Here is a 15,221-nt window from a genome sequence, read left to right as displayed (position 1 = left end):
TACCTCTCTAGGAGAATGGACAAAGGGTTAGTTTGTCAGGTGGAAATCCATTTTGCTGTGCCTTTTCTACTTGTTACTTTGAGATCACAGTTAGTATAGCTGTGTTTAAAAAAGGATTGGATAAGTTCTTGGAGGTGAAGTCCATTACCTGCTATTAAGTTCACTTAGAGAATAGCCACTGCCATTAGCAATGGTTACATGGAATAGACTTAGTGTTTGGGTACTTGCTAGGTTCTTATGGCCTGGATTGGCCACTGTTGGAAACAGGATGCTGGGCTTGATGGACCCTTGGTCTGACCCAGTATGGCATTTTCTTATGTTCTTATGTTCTTATAAACAAGTACCAACCTCCCCTGAAACAGACACTAATGGCTGTTGTTTTTGCAAATGATGGAGCATATCATGTTTGAAAGATGGTCCAGTACCTTCTCTCTGCAGAATTTCTTTCAACAGTAAATGCATTCTCTGCAACTCTGATGTCTTGCAGAATCCCCTCTCTCTGGATCATTGGGAACTTTTTCTGTGGCTGGGGTTGAAGCATACCATAAGGTAAAAGACCAGATGCATTTTTATACTCTCAATTGTCTGCTTTTCCTGAGAGGTGATTTTGGCCCCAGAAAGATTGTTCAGTGGATATCATGATATCCAAACCCTCTTCAGCTACTATACTTTCAAAATCCTCTTCCTCTAATTCTTTGAATCCTCACACGATTCATCTTATTCTCCAAAGATCTATTACAGATACTGGTCAGATTGAAAAAGGGAATGCTTTGCTAGTTTTGGCTGATACCTCTCTACTCTGCAAACCCCCCCCCCCCCCCCAGTGTTGCAGCAACCATCCACAGATTCTTCCTTTTTCTACCCTTGCATCATACTATTGGGGGGGGGAGGAGGAATAGCCTAGTGGTTAGAGCAGTGGGCTTTAAACCAGGTGACCAGGTTCAACCCCACTGTCACTCCTCATGACCTTGGGCAAGTCACTTAACCCTCCATTGCCTCAGGTACAAAACTTAGTTTGTAAGCCCTCTGGGGAAAGGGAAATACCTACAGTACCTGAATATAAACCAATAGAGATGTGAATCGGAACCTGAATCGGTTCCGATTCACATCGTTAATTTTTTTTGTGCGGCCCGATTGCGGTTTTGTTTATCGACTACGCCCTAGCCAATAAACAAAAACACCCATCCGACCCTTTAAAACTGTTCCCTTAGCTTTCCCCACCCATCTTTAAAAATGGCGCGGGCCATCCAGTGCTCCTATCATGTGACAGGGGCCGGCCAATGGCACGGATACCCTGTCACATGGTAAGGGCAAAGGGCCATCAGCACCATTTTGATTAGTGGCAGCTGACGACCCGCGAGCGGGATATGGCTCTCGGGATCCCCACTGGACCACCAGGTACTTGTAAAACGTTTTTTTTTTGGGGGGGGGGGGTTCGGGAGGGTGGGGGAAGCTAAGGAAACAGTTTTAAAGGGTCGGGGTGGGTTTAGGGATTGTTTTGGTGTGCCGTTTTTCCCGCCCTCTCCCAAAATGATAAGGGAACCCCAGGAACAAAATCGTGGGGGTTCTCTTATCGGGAGCCCCCGATTTCTGACGATTTTGAAAATATTGTCCAATATTTCAATCGTCCGAAGCCCGATTCACATCCCTATAAACTAATGTGATATCTCAGATCAAATGTCAGTATATAAAAATAATAAATAAATAAATAAATAAATAAGATAGGAGAAGGTAGCTGCTGTTCCATCTTCTCAGCCAACTGCCTCTCTAGTTGATTCCCCCTCTTAAAAAAAAACAAAAAACAAAAAAACTTGGTCCTGGTAGCAGGGTTTCTCATCCTCATTTTCATCATCACCACAGCTACTTGAACTTTCCCCAGGTATCTCTGGAGGAAGAATCTTACTTCTTCCTCTCCCATTTCCCTGTTTGTCTCTTGATATCAATGACATATGGAATTTATTAAAATACATCACAGGTGGGTAGGGGATTTTAATGTTATAATGTTTGCATAGTCTAGGGTGGTCATTATACAGATGGCAGACAAGTGAGCCATTTTTGTCACAAACAGCACAGTAAGTGAACAGACGATACTTGCTAAATGACTATGGAAGCTAAGTCAAACAATGCAACAATCGTATACACACACACACACACACACACATTAATCAGTACATTGTCACACTGACTCTTTTATTAAGAGGAAGTAAGAAGCTGCCTTTAAATCACTACAATGCAAAATCCACAAGGAACACAAACATTCTCTCTGTATCTTTCCTGTAATCTTAGGCACAGTTTCAGCCATATTGGTAGTGTTACCATGATGATACACTATAGCACTCCAAACCATGGCTAGTCAAAGTGTCAGTGAGTGACTAACAGCACACTTTATTTTCTCTTGTAAAGTAATCTTAATAACTTTTTCATAAGCTTTTATTTAGCTATAAAGTTTGAAACATGGAGCTTTATAATCTCTGCCTTTTTCTCTGTGAGATCCAACAGAGGAATAACAGAGAACAAAATGAACACTAAACCAAGTGTTCTTATTTCACTTTCACCTAAAAAAATGAATTCATGACATGAGGCTGTCATCTGCGATAGACTGAGAAAATGTTGAAAGTTAAAATAAGTACTCACTATACACATGTATAAGTACATATAATGCTAAAATACATGCATTTAATTCTGATTTTTCAGTATAATATAGTGTGGTTGTTATATAGGTATCCTTGAATGCACACAACTAAGGTCAATTAAAAAGAATTCTGCTACCATTCATAATTATTGTTGTGTTTTTTTATTTATTTTAATTTTCCAGTTATGTATCTCAATGCCTTATTTTCTTGAATATATGTTACTATGTCTATGCAAAGAGAAAGGTTTAGAAGTATGATAAAATATACATTTGTGAACATTCTTTGGTTCATTGATTTTGTGATGTAGTTAAAAACAACTGCCTACCTTATAGCCTTTCAAACTAATTATCAACAGCTTCCAAAATTTTGTAACTATAATTTGCCTATAGTTGTCAAATTTCTATAACAACCTAATAATATAATGACAGAGGACTTTAAAACTACAGCTTTTAATTAAATTTGAAGACAGACTGTAGAAAAACATATCAAGAAGCAAATGTACTAATCTGTGGTATTTACTGTGGGCTAGAGGCCCACTTTATGAACTTTACCTATATGAGTCATATATGAGTCATTTTCACACATTGCCACAGCCAAGAACTTTCTGCACGCCTGACTGTAGCAATGTGGAAAGTAGGCCTGCACTTCTTCCTGGTGTTAAAGGGGCCTCATGTCCTATGTGAAGCACCCACTGTCCCAACCCCAGTGTATCTAACAATTCTCTGGTGGTCCCTCTCTGATCCCTGAGTTTTCCCCAGCCTCATGAGCAGGGCTGCTTTAACCTATGGGCAAAAGGAGCAACTGCCCCTGGCCTCACAAAGCAGGGGTCCCATAATGTAAAGACTTTACCACCATGCCAGAAGTAGGAGGACACTGCATACCGCACTTGCATGGGCCCACGTAAGCCAGAAGAAGGAGAAGACATGTGGCTGCCCTCCTGTCAGCCGGTGCAGAAGAGGAGGAATGCTGCAACAGTGAGCTATTGGCATCAGATTACCAGATAATGTGGGACAAAGTACAGAGACAGGATTAGTTGGAGGCTGGTAGAAGCTGGTCTGAGAGGAAAGGAAGGAGATAAATGGCAGCCCAGCCATAAAAGTTTGCCGAAAGCCCCTTAAATAGTTAAAGGTGCCCTATTTGTAAGCTGTAAATAGTTTAAAAATGTCCAATAGGTATCCCACCCCTTTCTGCCCTGTCCTCTTCTTATCCAAAATGCATTAAAATTCTGATTAGGGGCCATTCCTTCTATGCCCCCAAAAGCTTACCAGCAGGGCAGAAGTAATTCCCACTCACTCCTGCTGACATAAGGTTTCAAAATGGTAGTCGTTGATCTTATGAGCTCTTTAGTCACATGCAAAGGAACTCATACAGTCAGCTGGTACTATTTGGAAACCTGACACAGGCAGGGCAGGCACTAATGGGGATAGGTCCTATACCAGAAGACCATCCATTCATGGGGTAATCTTTTGACCTTATGTAGAGGTGGGTATTTTAATTCTTTATGGGGGACAAGGAGACAAGGCAGGGGTGAAGGCTTTCTTTGGACCTTTTTTAAATATTAGCAACCTGCAAGGAGTGAGGGGAGCAGGGTGGGGGCGCTCCACTAGGACCACCAAGGGAATTTTTTGACACACTAGGGAGTGGGTTGGGGGGGAGGGGGTGCTTCACACAGGCCATGAGAGACTTTTAATTCCTAATTGTTGTCCACATGAACTACCACTTCCCCAGGCCTTACCTTTGAAATAAAGGAAATCTACATCTCACTGAAGTGTAGTTAATATTTTCTGTGAAAACAGTTCTGCAAGGTATTTTTTACATGCCCACTCTCACGGACGTCTGCAGTAATGAGTTGTTTTGCATGACTTTGCCATGTAGCTGTTCATTACTACAGAATATAATCAAGTTTTGCACCTAGCAGACTACACAAGAAAGCTTACTAATACGAAGGCCACTCTGCAAAATTTTAATGCAAAAAGCATTTTACAAAAAAAAAAACAAAAAAATCATGCAAAGACCCAACACTTGTATGTTTTTCTGTGTATTTTATGATACTTTTGCGTAAAAACCTTTTTTTGTGAAAAATCTTGGCAGTTTGGTACATCCCCTTCCAAAGCTGTTCAGCATTGGGATTAAAATAAACAAGACAATGTATCTATGCTTAACTTGACTCACTTGGTATGAATCTATCCTTTCTCATAGAAGAATGCTATTTTTAGCTTGTGAGAGAATAACAAATTTTTCTACCCACAGTCTGAGAGATGGTTGAAATATCCATACCCACAAATCTGCGCCTAGAACCCTTCCTACTAACTTTCCGCAAAAGATTGAAGACCTGGCTTTTCCAACAAGCCTTCCCGGACAACTCATAACTACCTCCAACTCTTGTAACAAAACTAACATTTGGTACTGTAAATAATCGTTAAGTTATTTATTTTAGCCCCATACAGTTACAGTTTTTTCTCCCCCTTGTTCCTCTTTTTTCTCTCTCCCAGTTATGCTACCCCTGGTTTTTTGTAACTGCATCCTCCTTGCACCAGTTTAGTTCTACTGTTCAATGCACCCCTTGTTGCTATGTAAACCGGCATGATGTGACCTGTTCATGAATGCCGGTATATAAAAAATCTAAATAAATAAATAAATAAATAAATAAATAAATAAATTAGTTTAGGTTTACCTTGGTAAACAAAGTGAAATCCTCGCGCAGATGCTTCACTTTTTGCATTGAACCGCAGCAAGATGTGATTGGATGTTGCCAAGGGTAGTGTTTCCCCTAAATGCAAGATAAAAGAAATGCATATAAATAAACAAAATCAAGAAAAAAAATGTAAGATATTTAAACATTATGGGGACAGTGCACTAAAGCTAATAATTAGGGGTGTGTATTCCTTTTAAACAACTGGGTAATCAGAACTGAAAAAAGGCATTTTAATTTCAGTTTAGATTATCCAAAATGAATGTACATTCCCAGTGAAAACTCCACAAATTTTTGAGGGCTTTGAGTACTTTGTTTCAGGAAATAGTGCATGTTATTAGCAAATGGCATGCACTATTTCTTGAGAAAAAGAAAAGAAACAGCCCTTGCCACTAGCCAGGGATGGCGTATAGCCAGCCAGGCTCACCCAAGCTTAGCCAGGGCCTCCCTAGGCCTCCAACTCCTACCAAGATCCTGGTACCAGGACCTACTTAATTAGAGTGAGCCAACCCCTGCTGGGGTCTTCCCAGGCACCTCTACCTCTTTTCCATGCCTCAAGAAATCTGCTTGAGGAACTCCCTAGCTCCCACTTGCCTCTTCATGGGGGTCCATGGCCAAGAAATCAACAGGTGCAATGGTCACTCATGCTTACCTCAGTGGAACCCTTTTTAAAATGGCACTGATGCCTGATAATAGCACCATGTGATGCCAAATGGCACTGACCGACCCTTTGACGGCATCATTTGGACATCACACAGCACCAGTCTCTTGGCCAGTCTCTTGGCCAGTTGTTCAATTTTTCAAAGTATTCTAGTGGGGCAAGATTAAGTGGGTATCATTCCTGTCCCTTTATTGACCATGGGCCTCCATAAATATGGTAAGTAGGGGATGGGGAGGTTCAGGTCTCAGTAGATTTCTTGGAAAACAAGAGGAGGTTTGGAGTGTTCCAAGTAGGTCCCAGATGGGCTTGTCTCAGCCTAGTTGGTAGGCCCAGGTTTAGAATGGAGGCCTGGGGAAGGCCCTGCTGTGTTCAGTCCAGACCCTGGGATCTTGGTGGGGATAGATGGCCTGGGAAAGCCCAAGAATACCTGGGAAGTAGCACTAAGGGTCTAGAGGCCGATTTAACTTTCTATTTTTTTTTATTGTTTGTTTTGGTTCAGCAAATAACCCAAAACCAAAATAAAGACTAAACAAAATGAAAAAAAAAATTAAACACCCCCTAACAAGACACAAAGGGCCGAATTTTAAAAGGGTTATGCTCATAGGGCCAGATTTTAAAAGGGTTACGCGCTCAAGGTACGAGCGTAACCCTTTTAAAATGGCCCTGCGTACGCCGAGCCTATTTTGCATAGGCTCGGCGGCACGCACAAGCCCCAGGATGCGCGTAAGTCCCGGGGCTTGCAAAAAGGGGCAGTCGGGGGCATGACCAGGGGGTGTGGTGTTGGCTCGGGGGCGTGTTCAGGGGCGTGTGGGTGGTCCAGGGGCATGGCCGAGTTCCCCGACACAGCGGCCTGTGACGGGGCCTGCCGCGCCAGCGCACCTAAGTTACTACTGCCTGGAGGCAGTAGTAACTTTTCGAATAAAGGTAGGGGGGTGGTCTAGATAGGACCTGGGGAGTGGGTTAGGTAGGGGAAGGGAGTGGAAGCTGCGGGGGGGTGGAAGGAAAGTTCCCTCCGAGGCCGCTCCGATTTCGGAGCGGCCTCGGAGGGAACGGGCAGCGCAAGCAGGGCTTGGCACGCACAAGTTAGGCAAATGTGCACCCCCTTGTGCACGCCAACCCCAGATTTTATAAGATATGTGCGGCTACGCACATCCAGGGGCGGTGCCGTGGGCGTGGTTTCGGCCAGGGGCGTTCCAGGGGCATTGCCGCGGCCTCCAGACCAACCCCCGGACTGGAAAATGGCGTGCGGCAGCCGGCCCGGCGCGCGTATCTTATAAAATCCGGCATACTTTTGTACGCGCGCGCGCTCTTTTTTAAAATGTACCCAAAACTGGCTGCATATTCCTACTAATCATTCATGCGAAGCCTATTTAGCGTGCACAAAAGTCTTAGTGTGCACACTAAACAATTCTTGAAAGACATTTGTATGTATGTGCATGTAGAAAAAGAAACACCAGATTCAAATTAAGCTTTAGCAGGCCTATGATAAATAGATGGTATACTGTCCTCCATGAGGCTTTTTAGGTCAAACTTGCTAAGGCTTAAAATATAACATTTGTCTCAGACCAGATGTTAACTTTTTGGAAGGCATGCTATTTCAAAGATTGCTAATAGTTTGCTTTGGGAATAACTGATGAATGTGATAGTGCTGCTAGAGAAAGAGATATTGAGGTCTGAATTAGAAGAAAGGTGAGAGAGGGAGAGAAGGGAGAATGCAAGACAGAAAGAGGATATGGTGAGAGAGAAAAAACAGCAACACACACCTCAACATTTTGAAAAATATTCCACATTAATGTAGACAAGAAAATGTATTTTCAAGACAAAGGTTCAATGGTGACAAACACTATTGTACACTAATAATGCATAAGGGAAATTTTGTTCTGCCTACTTATCCTCAACATTTCATGTTTTTCATTTTTGGTTTAATTTTCTTTCAAGTATGTCATTATCCCATTGATGCAGCTCCTCTGCAAAACACAACTATTGTCAGGATGTAGAAGAATGTTTGTTTAAAGTGACTGTGTGTGATACTCTGAAATTAATTAAAATTCACAATACCATATTTAATTGATTTGTGACTGAAACATATATAGAAACATAGAAATGATGGCAAAAAAGGACTAAATAGTCCATCCAGTCTGCCCAGTAAGCTTATAATAGTTTGTGCTGTGACATGTAGGTTACTCCATGCTGATCTGTTTTCCATACCATTAAATCAGGGCCCTCATTGGTTCCTATCTGAATCCAATTCCCCATTACCCCTGTGCTTATCAGTTTCCCACACTAGCCCTCATTGATTGCTGCTGATTCCAATTCCCTGTTATGCCTTGCCATTGAAGCAGAGAGCAATGTTTGAGTTGCATCAAAGTATCAGTCTTATTGGTTAAGGGTAGTAAGCGGCAAGCACAGCATCAGCAAGTTACTGCATATTTGTTTCCCTAGACCGTAAAAGTTGGGGCCCTCGGTTGCTGAACGAATCCAATTCCCATTTTCCCCCTGCCATTGAAGCAGAAAGCAATGATGGAGTTGCATCAACAGTATCAAGGCTTATTGGTTATTTCATTTCATTTCATTTATAAAATGTATTAATCGCCTAACACTGTTAGGCCTAGGCGATATACACAATACACACACATAATAAAAGCAACACAAACGAATACATATACAAACAAAATAGTTTCATAGAAACTAACTGAAAAAATATTATCTGATATTCATTACCATATGCATTAACTTGTTCAAGTATAACCTTTAACAATTATACACACGATTCAGTAAGTATTCCTTGAAAGCAGTTTTAAATTTTTTGACATCTTCAATGGATCGAAGATCAAATGGAATCATATTCCAGCAATTAGGTGCCGCTATGGAAAAAGATGTTTCTCTTGTGCAATGTAAATGGGCTAATCTCACTGAAGGGACCTCAAGTAAATTTAGTTGTGGTAATAATATGGTAATAATATGGTAATAACTGCCATATCATCAAGTTCCTCCATGAACTCTTTTCTTCATTTCCATCCTTTAGCCTTTAGGGTTCTACAGTATTCATCCCATGCCCTTTTGAATTCTTTCACTGTTTTGATTTTCACCACCTCCTCCAGAAGGGCATTCTAAGCATCCACTACCCTTTCTGTGAAGAAATATTTTCTGATGTTGGTTTTGGGACATCCTCCTTGGAGTTTCATTTCGTGACCCCTGGTTCTACTGATTTCTTTCTAATGGAAAACGTTTGACATTTGCACATTATTAAAACTTTTTAGGTATCTGAAGTAGAGATGTGCATTCGTTTATGATGAATTAGGCAATTTCAACAAAATTGCCTAATTCGTCGTGGTTCGGGGGCCCTGCCCCCTGAAACAGATTTTCCCCGAACTATGAGAAAAATTTGTTTTTCGGGTTTGTATGGGGGGAGGGGCACATTTTATTTTTTTTTAATAAAAAAACCACCCCAAGCCCCTGGCAAGCTATCGCACGTGAAAAGAGACTTTTTGCATGTGATAGCCGCTTATCGCACGTGATAAGTGATAGAAAATGACCCCCTAAATTTCATTAAAAAAAAAAAAGTCTTCACTATAAAGGAAAAACTTTAAAGGTGAATTTTAAAAGCTGGGCATGCTCCAAAATCTGGAGATGTGTGCTCATGTATGGCTTAAGCATGTCCTCTCAATTGTAAAAGCCACATACATGTATGCATCTCCCAATATGCAGATATCTCACTTGAAAAGAAAAGAGGAAAAGTGAGGGTGGGGCACTGGCAATCCAGAGCAGGGAATGCCAATGCCCTGGGACTGAAAATGTTTTGTCTAACTTTGGTTATTTTCATAATTTACACATATATGTGTGACTGGAAAATTATTTCTTAAAAGAAAAAAAAATCATAAATAGAGCACTATATCATGGGCACATATTTAAAAATTTAAAGTAAAAAATAGTACCTGCTTTTGTTGGAGTCTCAACCATTACTTGTGAGAGACCCCGTGCAGAGATACCAGACACCAGAGTTTACTTAGCAACTCATCTAATCCCTGAGTTTGTATTCTTTAGTCTAGGGCAGGGCCAAGAGAAGTATGCACAAGTACTTACATGCTTGGGTACATTCCCAGGTCCAATGCTGCATAACTTTACTTCTGCAATGGAGTGTTATGAAATTCCCCCACTTATGCAGCTCATACTCAAATGAGAGCGGCTGTATGCACCCAGTTGCAAAATATGGTACACGCTAGGGATGTGAATCGTGTCCTCGATCGTCTTAACGATCGATTTCGGCTGGGAGGGGGAGGGAATCGTATTGTTGCCGTTTGGGGGGGTAAAATATCGTGAAAAATCGTGAAAAATCGCAAAACCGGCACATTAAAACCCCCTAAAACCCACCCCTGACCCTTTAAATTAAATCCCCCACCCTCCCGAACCCCCCCCAAATGAGTTAAATAACCTGCGGGTCCAGCAGCGGTCCGGAACGGCAGCGGTCCGGAACGGGCTCCTGCTCCTGAATCTTGTTGTCTTCAGCCGGCGCCATTTTCCAAAATGGCGCCGAAAAATGGCGGCGGCCATAGACGAACACGATTGGACGGCAGGAGGTCCTTCCGGACCCCCGCTGGACTTTTGGCAAGTCTCGTGGGGGTCAGGAGGCCCCCCACAAGCTGGCCAAAAGTTCCTGGAGGTCCAGCGGGGGTCAGGGAGCGATTTCCCACCACGAATCGTTTTCGTACGGAAAATGGCGCCGGCAGGAGATCGACTGCAGGAGGTCGTTCAGCGAGGGTTCCGGCGCCTCGCTGAACAACCTCCTGCAGTCGATCTCCTGCCGGCGCCATTTTCCGTACGAAAACGATTCGCGGCGGGAAATCGCTCCCTGACCCCCGCTGGACCTCCAGGAACTTTTGGCCAGCTTGTGGGGGGCCTCCTGACCCCCACGAGACTTGCCAAAAGTCCAGCGGGGGTCCGGAAGGACCTCCTGCCGTCCAATCGTGTTCGTCTATGGCCGCCGCCATTTTTCGGCGCCATTTTGGAAAATGGCGCCGGCTGAAGACAACAAGATTCAGGAGCAGGAGCCCGTTCCGGACCGCTGCCGTTCCGGACCGCCGCTGGACTCACAGGTTATTTAACTCATTTGGGGGGGGTTCGGGAGGGTGGGGGATTTAATTTAAATGGTCGGGGGTGGGTTTTAGGGGGTTTTAGTGTGCCGGCTCACGATTCTAACGATTTATAACGATAAATCGTTAGAATCTCTATTGTATTGTGTTCCATAACGGTTTAAGACGATATTAAAATTATCGGACGATAATTTTAATCGTCCTAAAACGATTCACATCCCTAGTACACGCATACATGCACATATGCTATCTTATGACATATGTGTGTATGTGTGTGTATGTAATAAAATTGCCACATTCTTGGGCATACGCTGATGCACACGGGTTGTATCCTGCACACCCCTTTTAAAGTTACTGGCCTTATGTTTCTTCAAGGGTTCATGGAACTGGAGGGAATTAACAAAAGTTCAGCCAAAGTTGAACTCTAAGCTACTATAGAATAGCCTTAAACAAAGGAGATGACTTTTACCAGTCTTCTTGGACAGAGATAGTATATGTTTCTTAACTTCTTACCTGAGTGAGATCCAGAGAGTGAGCTGAGTAGCCTGGCTTGGGGATGTGCTCCATCAAACAGTTCAACCAAATCATTAAGGGCTGTTTGGAAATAGGCAAATTGCCCAAATACAACTAGGGTGAAAAACATAACAAAGAGGACATTAGCAAAAGAGCACCTTTCCAAATCAGAAACAGAGATGTGCATTTGTTTGATACGACATACACAATGTCAACAACATTGTATATACTATATATCATTTTAAGTCTTTATAAAAAGAAATAATAGGAACAAAACACACTATTTCATTTTTTATTTCATTTTTAACCAAATTATTTCTGAATAGTACATATTTGTGAAGAAAAAAAAAAAAAGAAGAAGAATGAAAGCCCTCAATGAAATGAAATTCAGGCAGGAACCTCCCCCAAGTGAAACAAAACCAAACATTTTTGGTTCTGCACTCCCTTATTCAGCACTGAGAAGATATTTTGTTTCTCTCCCATATTTTTTTAAAATCCCACTGGAATATTATTTATAGAATTTCTGCAACAAATGATGAAGCTGTTATTTTAATTTGCTTATTTCCTTATACTAGCCACAGATTCATGTATTCATTCAAACTCTTCAGTATGTATTATTTGTGAACTCAGATGCAGGTGTTATCTATTTAGAAAAGTCTTAGTATAAACAATGATAGAAAAACATTCACTGATTAAGGGAAAGCTATTAAGGGAAAGTTATTATTCATGTCACAGTTGTATATCTTTAAATTTCCTGTAAATGACAATTACCTTTCTTTCATGAACATATCAAAATTTAAAAAATACACAACCTGGGATGAGAAACATTCATATTGTGCTGGCAATTTGTACATTTGTTTTAAAGTATTAATATACAATTCTGACAATTCACTCATGTAAGGGCAAACAAAACAAGAACCCCACTTATACTAGCTACACGGATTCGAAGTCTCTTGAGGGACACTAGGTAATAAAGCTGAAGTGGCCAGTATAAATGTAGTTCTTGTCAGAAATGTATAACAGTTTAAAATGCATGTACAAAATTAATTACAAGCACATTGTGACTGTTTTTCATCTCAGGTTGTGTATGCTATACAGTGTCCATGTGGACTTCTTTACATTGGTCAGACAAAACTTTGCATTTGGGTATGAATATTAGAACATATGAGTTATATTTGTATAAGGAAGGAGGATGCCTCATTCCAACTTATCCAACATAGCTATGTTGGATAAGTTGGAAATCGCGATTGTTGATCCAAAATAAAAATTTAAACCCCTCACCTTCCTTAATCCCCCCCCAAAGACTTACCACAACTCCCTGGTGATCCAGCGAGGAGTGAGGATGCCATTTCTGAAAGCCTTTCCAAGGAGCACGTGACGTCGGCGCCACGTCGGAGTGACGCTGGCCAGCTTGGGGGGTCAGGAGGCCCCCCCAAGCTGGCCAAAAGTTCCTTTTGGGCCGAACGAGCGTGCCGGAGGGAACTCGCGGGGAATCATGTGACGCCGCGTCACGCCGAAGTCACGTGATTCCCCGCGGGGTCGCTTCCGGGATCCTCGTTCGGCCCAAAAGGAACTTTTGGCCAGCTTGGGGGGGCCTCCTGACACCCCCAAGCTGGCCAAAAGTTCCTTTTGGGCCGAACGAGGATCCCAGAAGCGACCCCGCGGGGAATCACGTGACGCCGCGTCACTCCGACGTGACGCCAACGTCACGTGCTCCTTGCAAAGTTGGTCAGAAATGGCGTCCTGACCCCGCTGGACCACCAGGGAGTTGTGGTAAGTCTTGGGGGGGGGATTAAGGAGGGTGAGGGGTTTAAATTTTTATTTGCACATATGGACATATACTCAACTCATTGAATTCTGTTTATGTCCATATTGACTGCAAATGGGACCCCCTTTGGACATATGGACCTATGAACTTAAACTTTTGCTCTGCACATCCCTAACGCATACCCCCTGAAAACCTGCCCCAAGTTCCCCCTATGTGCTCCGAGCCTACGTTGAATAGGCTCGGTGGTGCGTGCAAGCCCCGGGACGCGCGTAAGTCCCGGGGCTTTCCTGGGGGGGGGGGGGGGGGTCGGAGGCATATCAGGGGGGGGGCGTGTCACAGTGATGCGTCATCTGGGGATGGGGCCACTGGCATGGTTCCGGCCCAGGGGCATTTCGGGGGCATGGCCGAGGCCTCCGAAACTGTTCTCGGGCCGGGGAATTGCGCAGCCGGCGTGTGCGAGTTACGCCTGCCTCAGGCTAGCATTGAGAGAGAGACCAATTTGTATGTTTACTATTTTTACCACTGTAAGAGGGGGCACTTTTAACTTGGTGTTATGCCCGTCAGTCGCAGATGGCTGTGATCACTAATGTTCATCTCCTTTATTGCTGCATCATCATCCCTTAGATGAATGCCACCGCCGACCAGCCTGGCGTTCCTGGGACAGCATGAGCGTTGCAAACTGCCATCTAGGTCCAGGAATCACTTAGGTGCGCGTGCATGGGCCACTCTTGAACATGTCATGGTGGGAACCTCGGGGGCATCCCCCCTGAATGACGTTACCCACCTCCGGTACTTAAGCTAGCTGGCTCTTCACTGCTACGAGTTAGCAAGGACTTCCCTTTCCCCTGAGGAACATGTACCCGTTCCTGAGGGGCCCTATCCGTCTCTGGTTACCTGCTCCTCGGAGGACCCTCTGCCTTGAATTGCTATTGGTTCCACTTCCTGGAACCTCTTCTGGAACTTCCTCCTCTGAGTAACTATTTCTACGGACTTGTACTGTCTAAGCCTTGTTCTGGGATTCTCTGCAGTGTACCCCATACTGGGGCCACTACCGGATTGTCTTCTGAGACATCATCATCATTGGGTATACCCCCTGCTCTGAACTTTACATTCTGCTATCAATAAAGACTCTATTCCACAGCTATGTCTAATGTTGCTGAGGTCATGCCTACCGGTGGTGAGGCTCACAGGGTTCCTCCCTGTGGGCGGAGACACCTTTCACCTCGGCCCAGGGGTTCACACGAGTACCAAACATGTTTGGTACTTGGGGTAGGGTAGGTTTTTTTTCGGGGGGGGGGGACAATTTTATATAAACAGTAAGAGATACGAACAGCAAAGTTGACATCACTGAAGAATTTCTGTCATGGAGCAATGAAATGTAAAAGAGGAGTTGATTTGTGCAATGTACTCTCTATCTAGGTTGATTGAAGCTAGGTAGAGAGTTCATCAAATTAGGCTACAGTGTCTCTCTCTTTTTCTCTCACTCTCATGTGGGCACAATGCACAGAAAAAGGTGTTATTTTTAGTGATAAGACCCACACTCAAATGATACAATCTATTGAAGTAATTTGTTTTACCCTTTGCTATGTATCTTTTGTTGTTGAACATCAGATAGTGTAGTAAAGCACAGATAATGAGTGTTTGTTGGCTCGTAGTGTAACAGTGAGAATTTTGAAGACATATTATATCTGTTCTTATATTCTTAACACATTTTGAAATACATTTTTGTTTTTATTTTTTCACTTATTACAGATACATCATCTAGCTATTATTGTAGATATACCATCTATTGACTTCTTTGCAAATTATCTACACTGCTTGAACAGATATTTTTATATATAAAAGTCCAACAATTTTATATCTG

The 15,221-nt window shown here is 42.9% G+C and overlaps 1 protein-coding gene across 1 annotated transcript in view; it reads right to left on the bottom strand.

Annotated features, from left to right (window-relative positions):
- Window positions 1-15,221, bottom strand: part of CSMD1 (CUB and Sushi multiple domains 1) — a 4,035,193-nt gene that overhangs the window by 912,335 nt on the left and 3,107,637 nt on the right. The window contains 2 exon segments of the mRNA XM_029596871.1: window positions 5,308-5,403; window positions 11,590-11,703. Of these exon segments, the coding sequence (XP_029452731.1) occupies window positions 5,308-5,403; window positions 11,590-11,703 (210 nt within the window).

The sequence above is a fragment of the Rhinatrema bivittatum genome, chromosome 3 (genome assembly GCF_901001135.1).
Source record: "Rhinatrema bivittatum chromosome 3, aRhiBiv1.1, whole genome shotgun sequence".
NCBI lineage: Eukaryota > Metazoa > Chordata > Amphibia > Gymnophiona > Rhinatrematidae > Rhinatrema > Rhinatrema bivittatum.
Note: the sequence above shows the minus strand (reverse complement) of the source record. Positions and strands in the feature narration are given on the sequence as shown.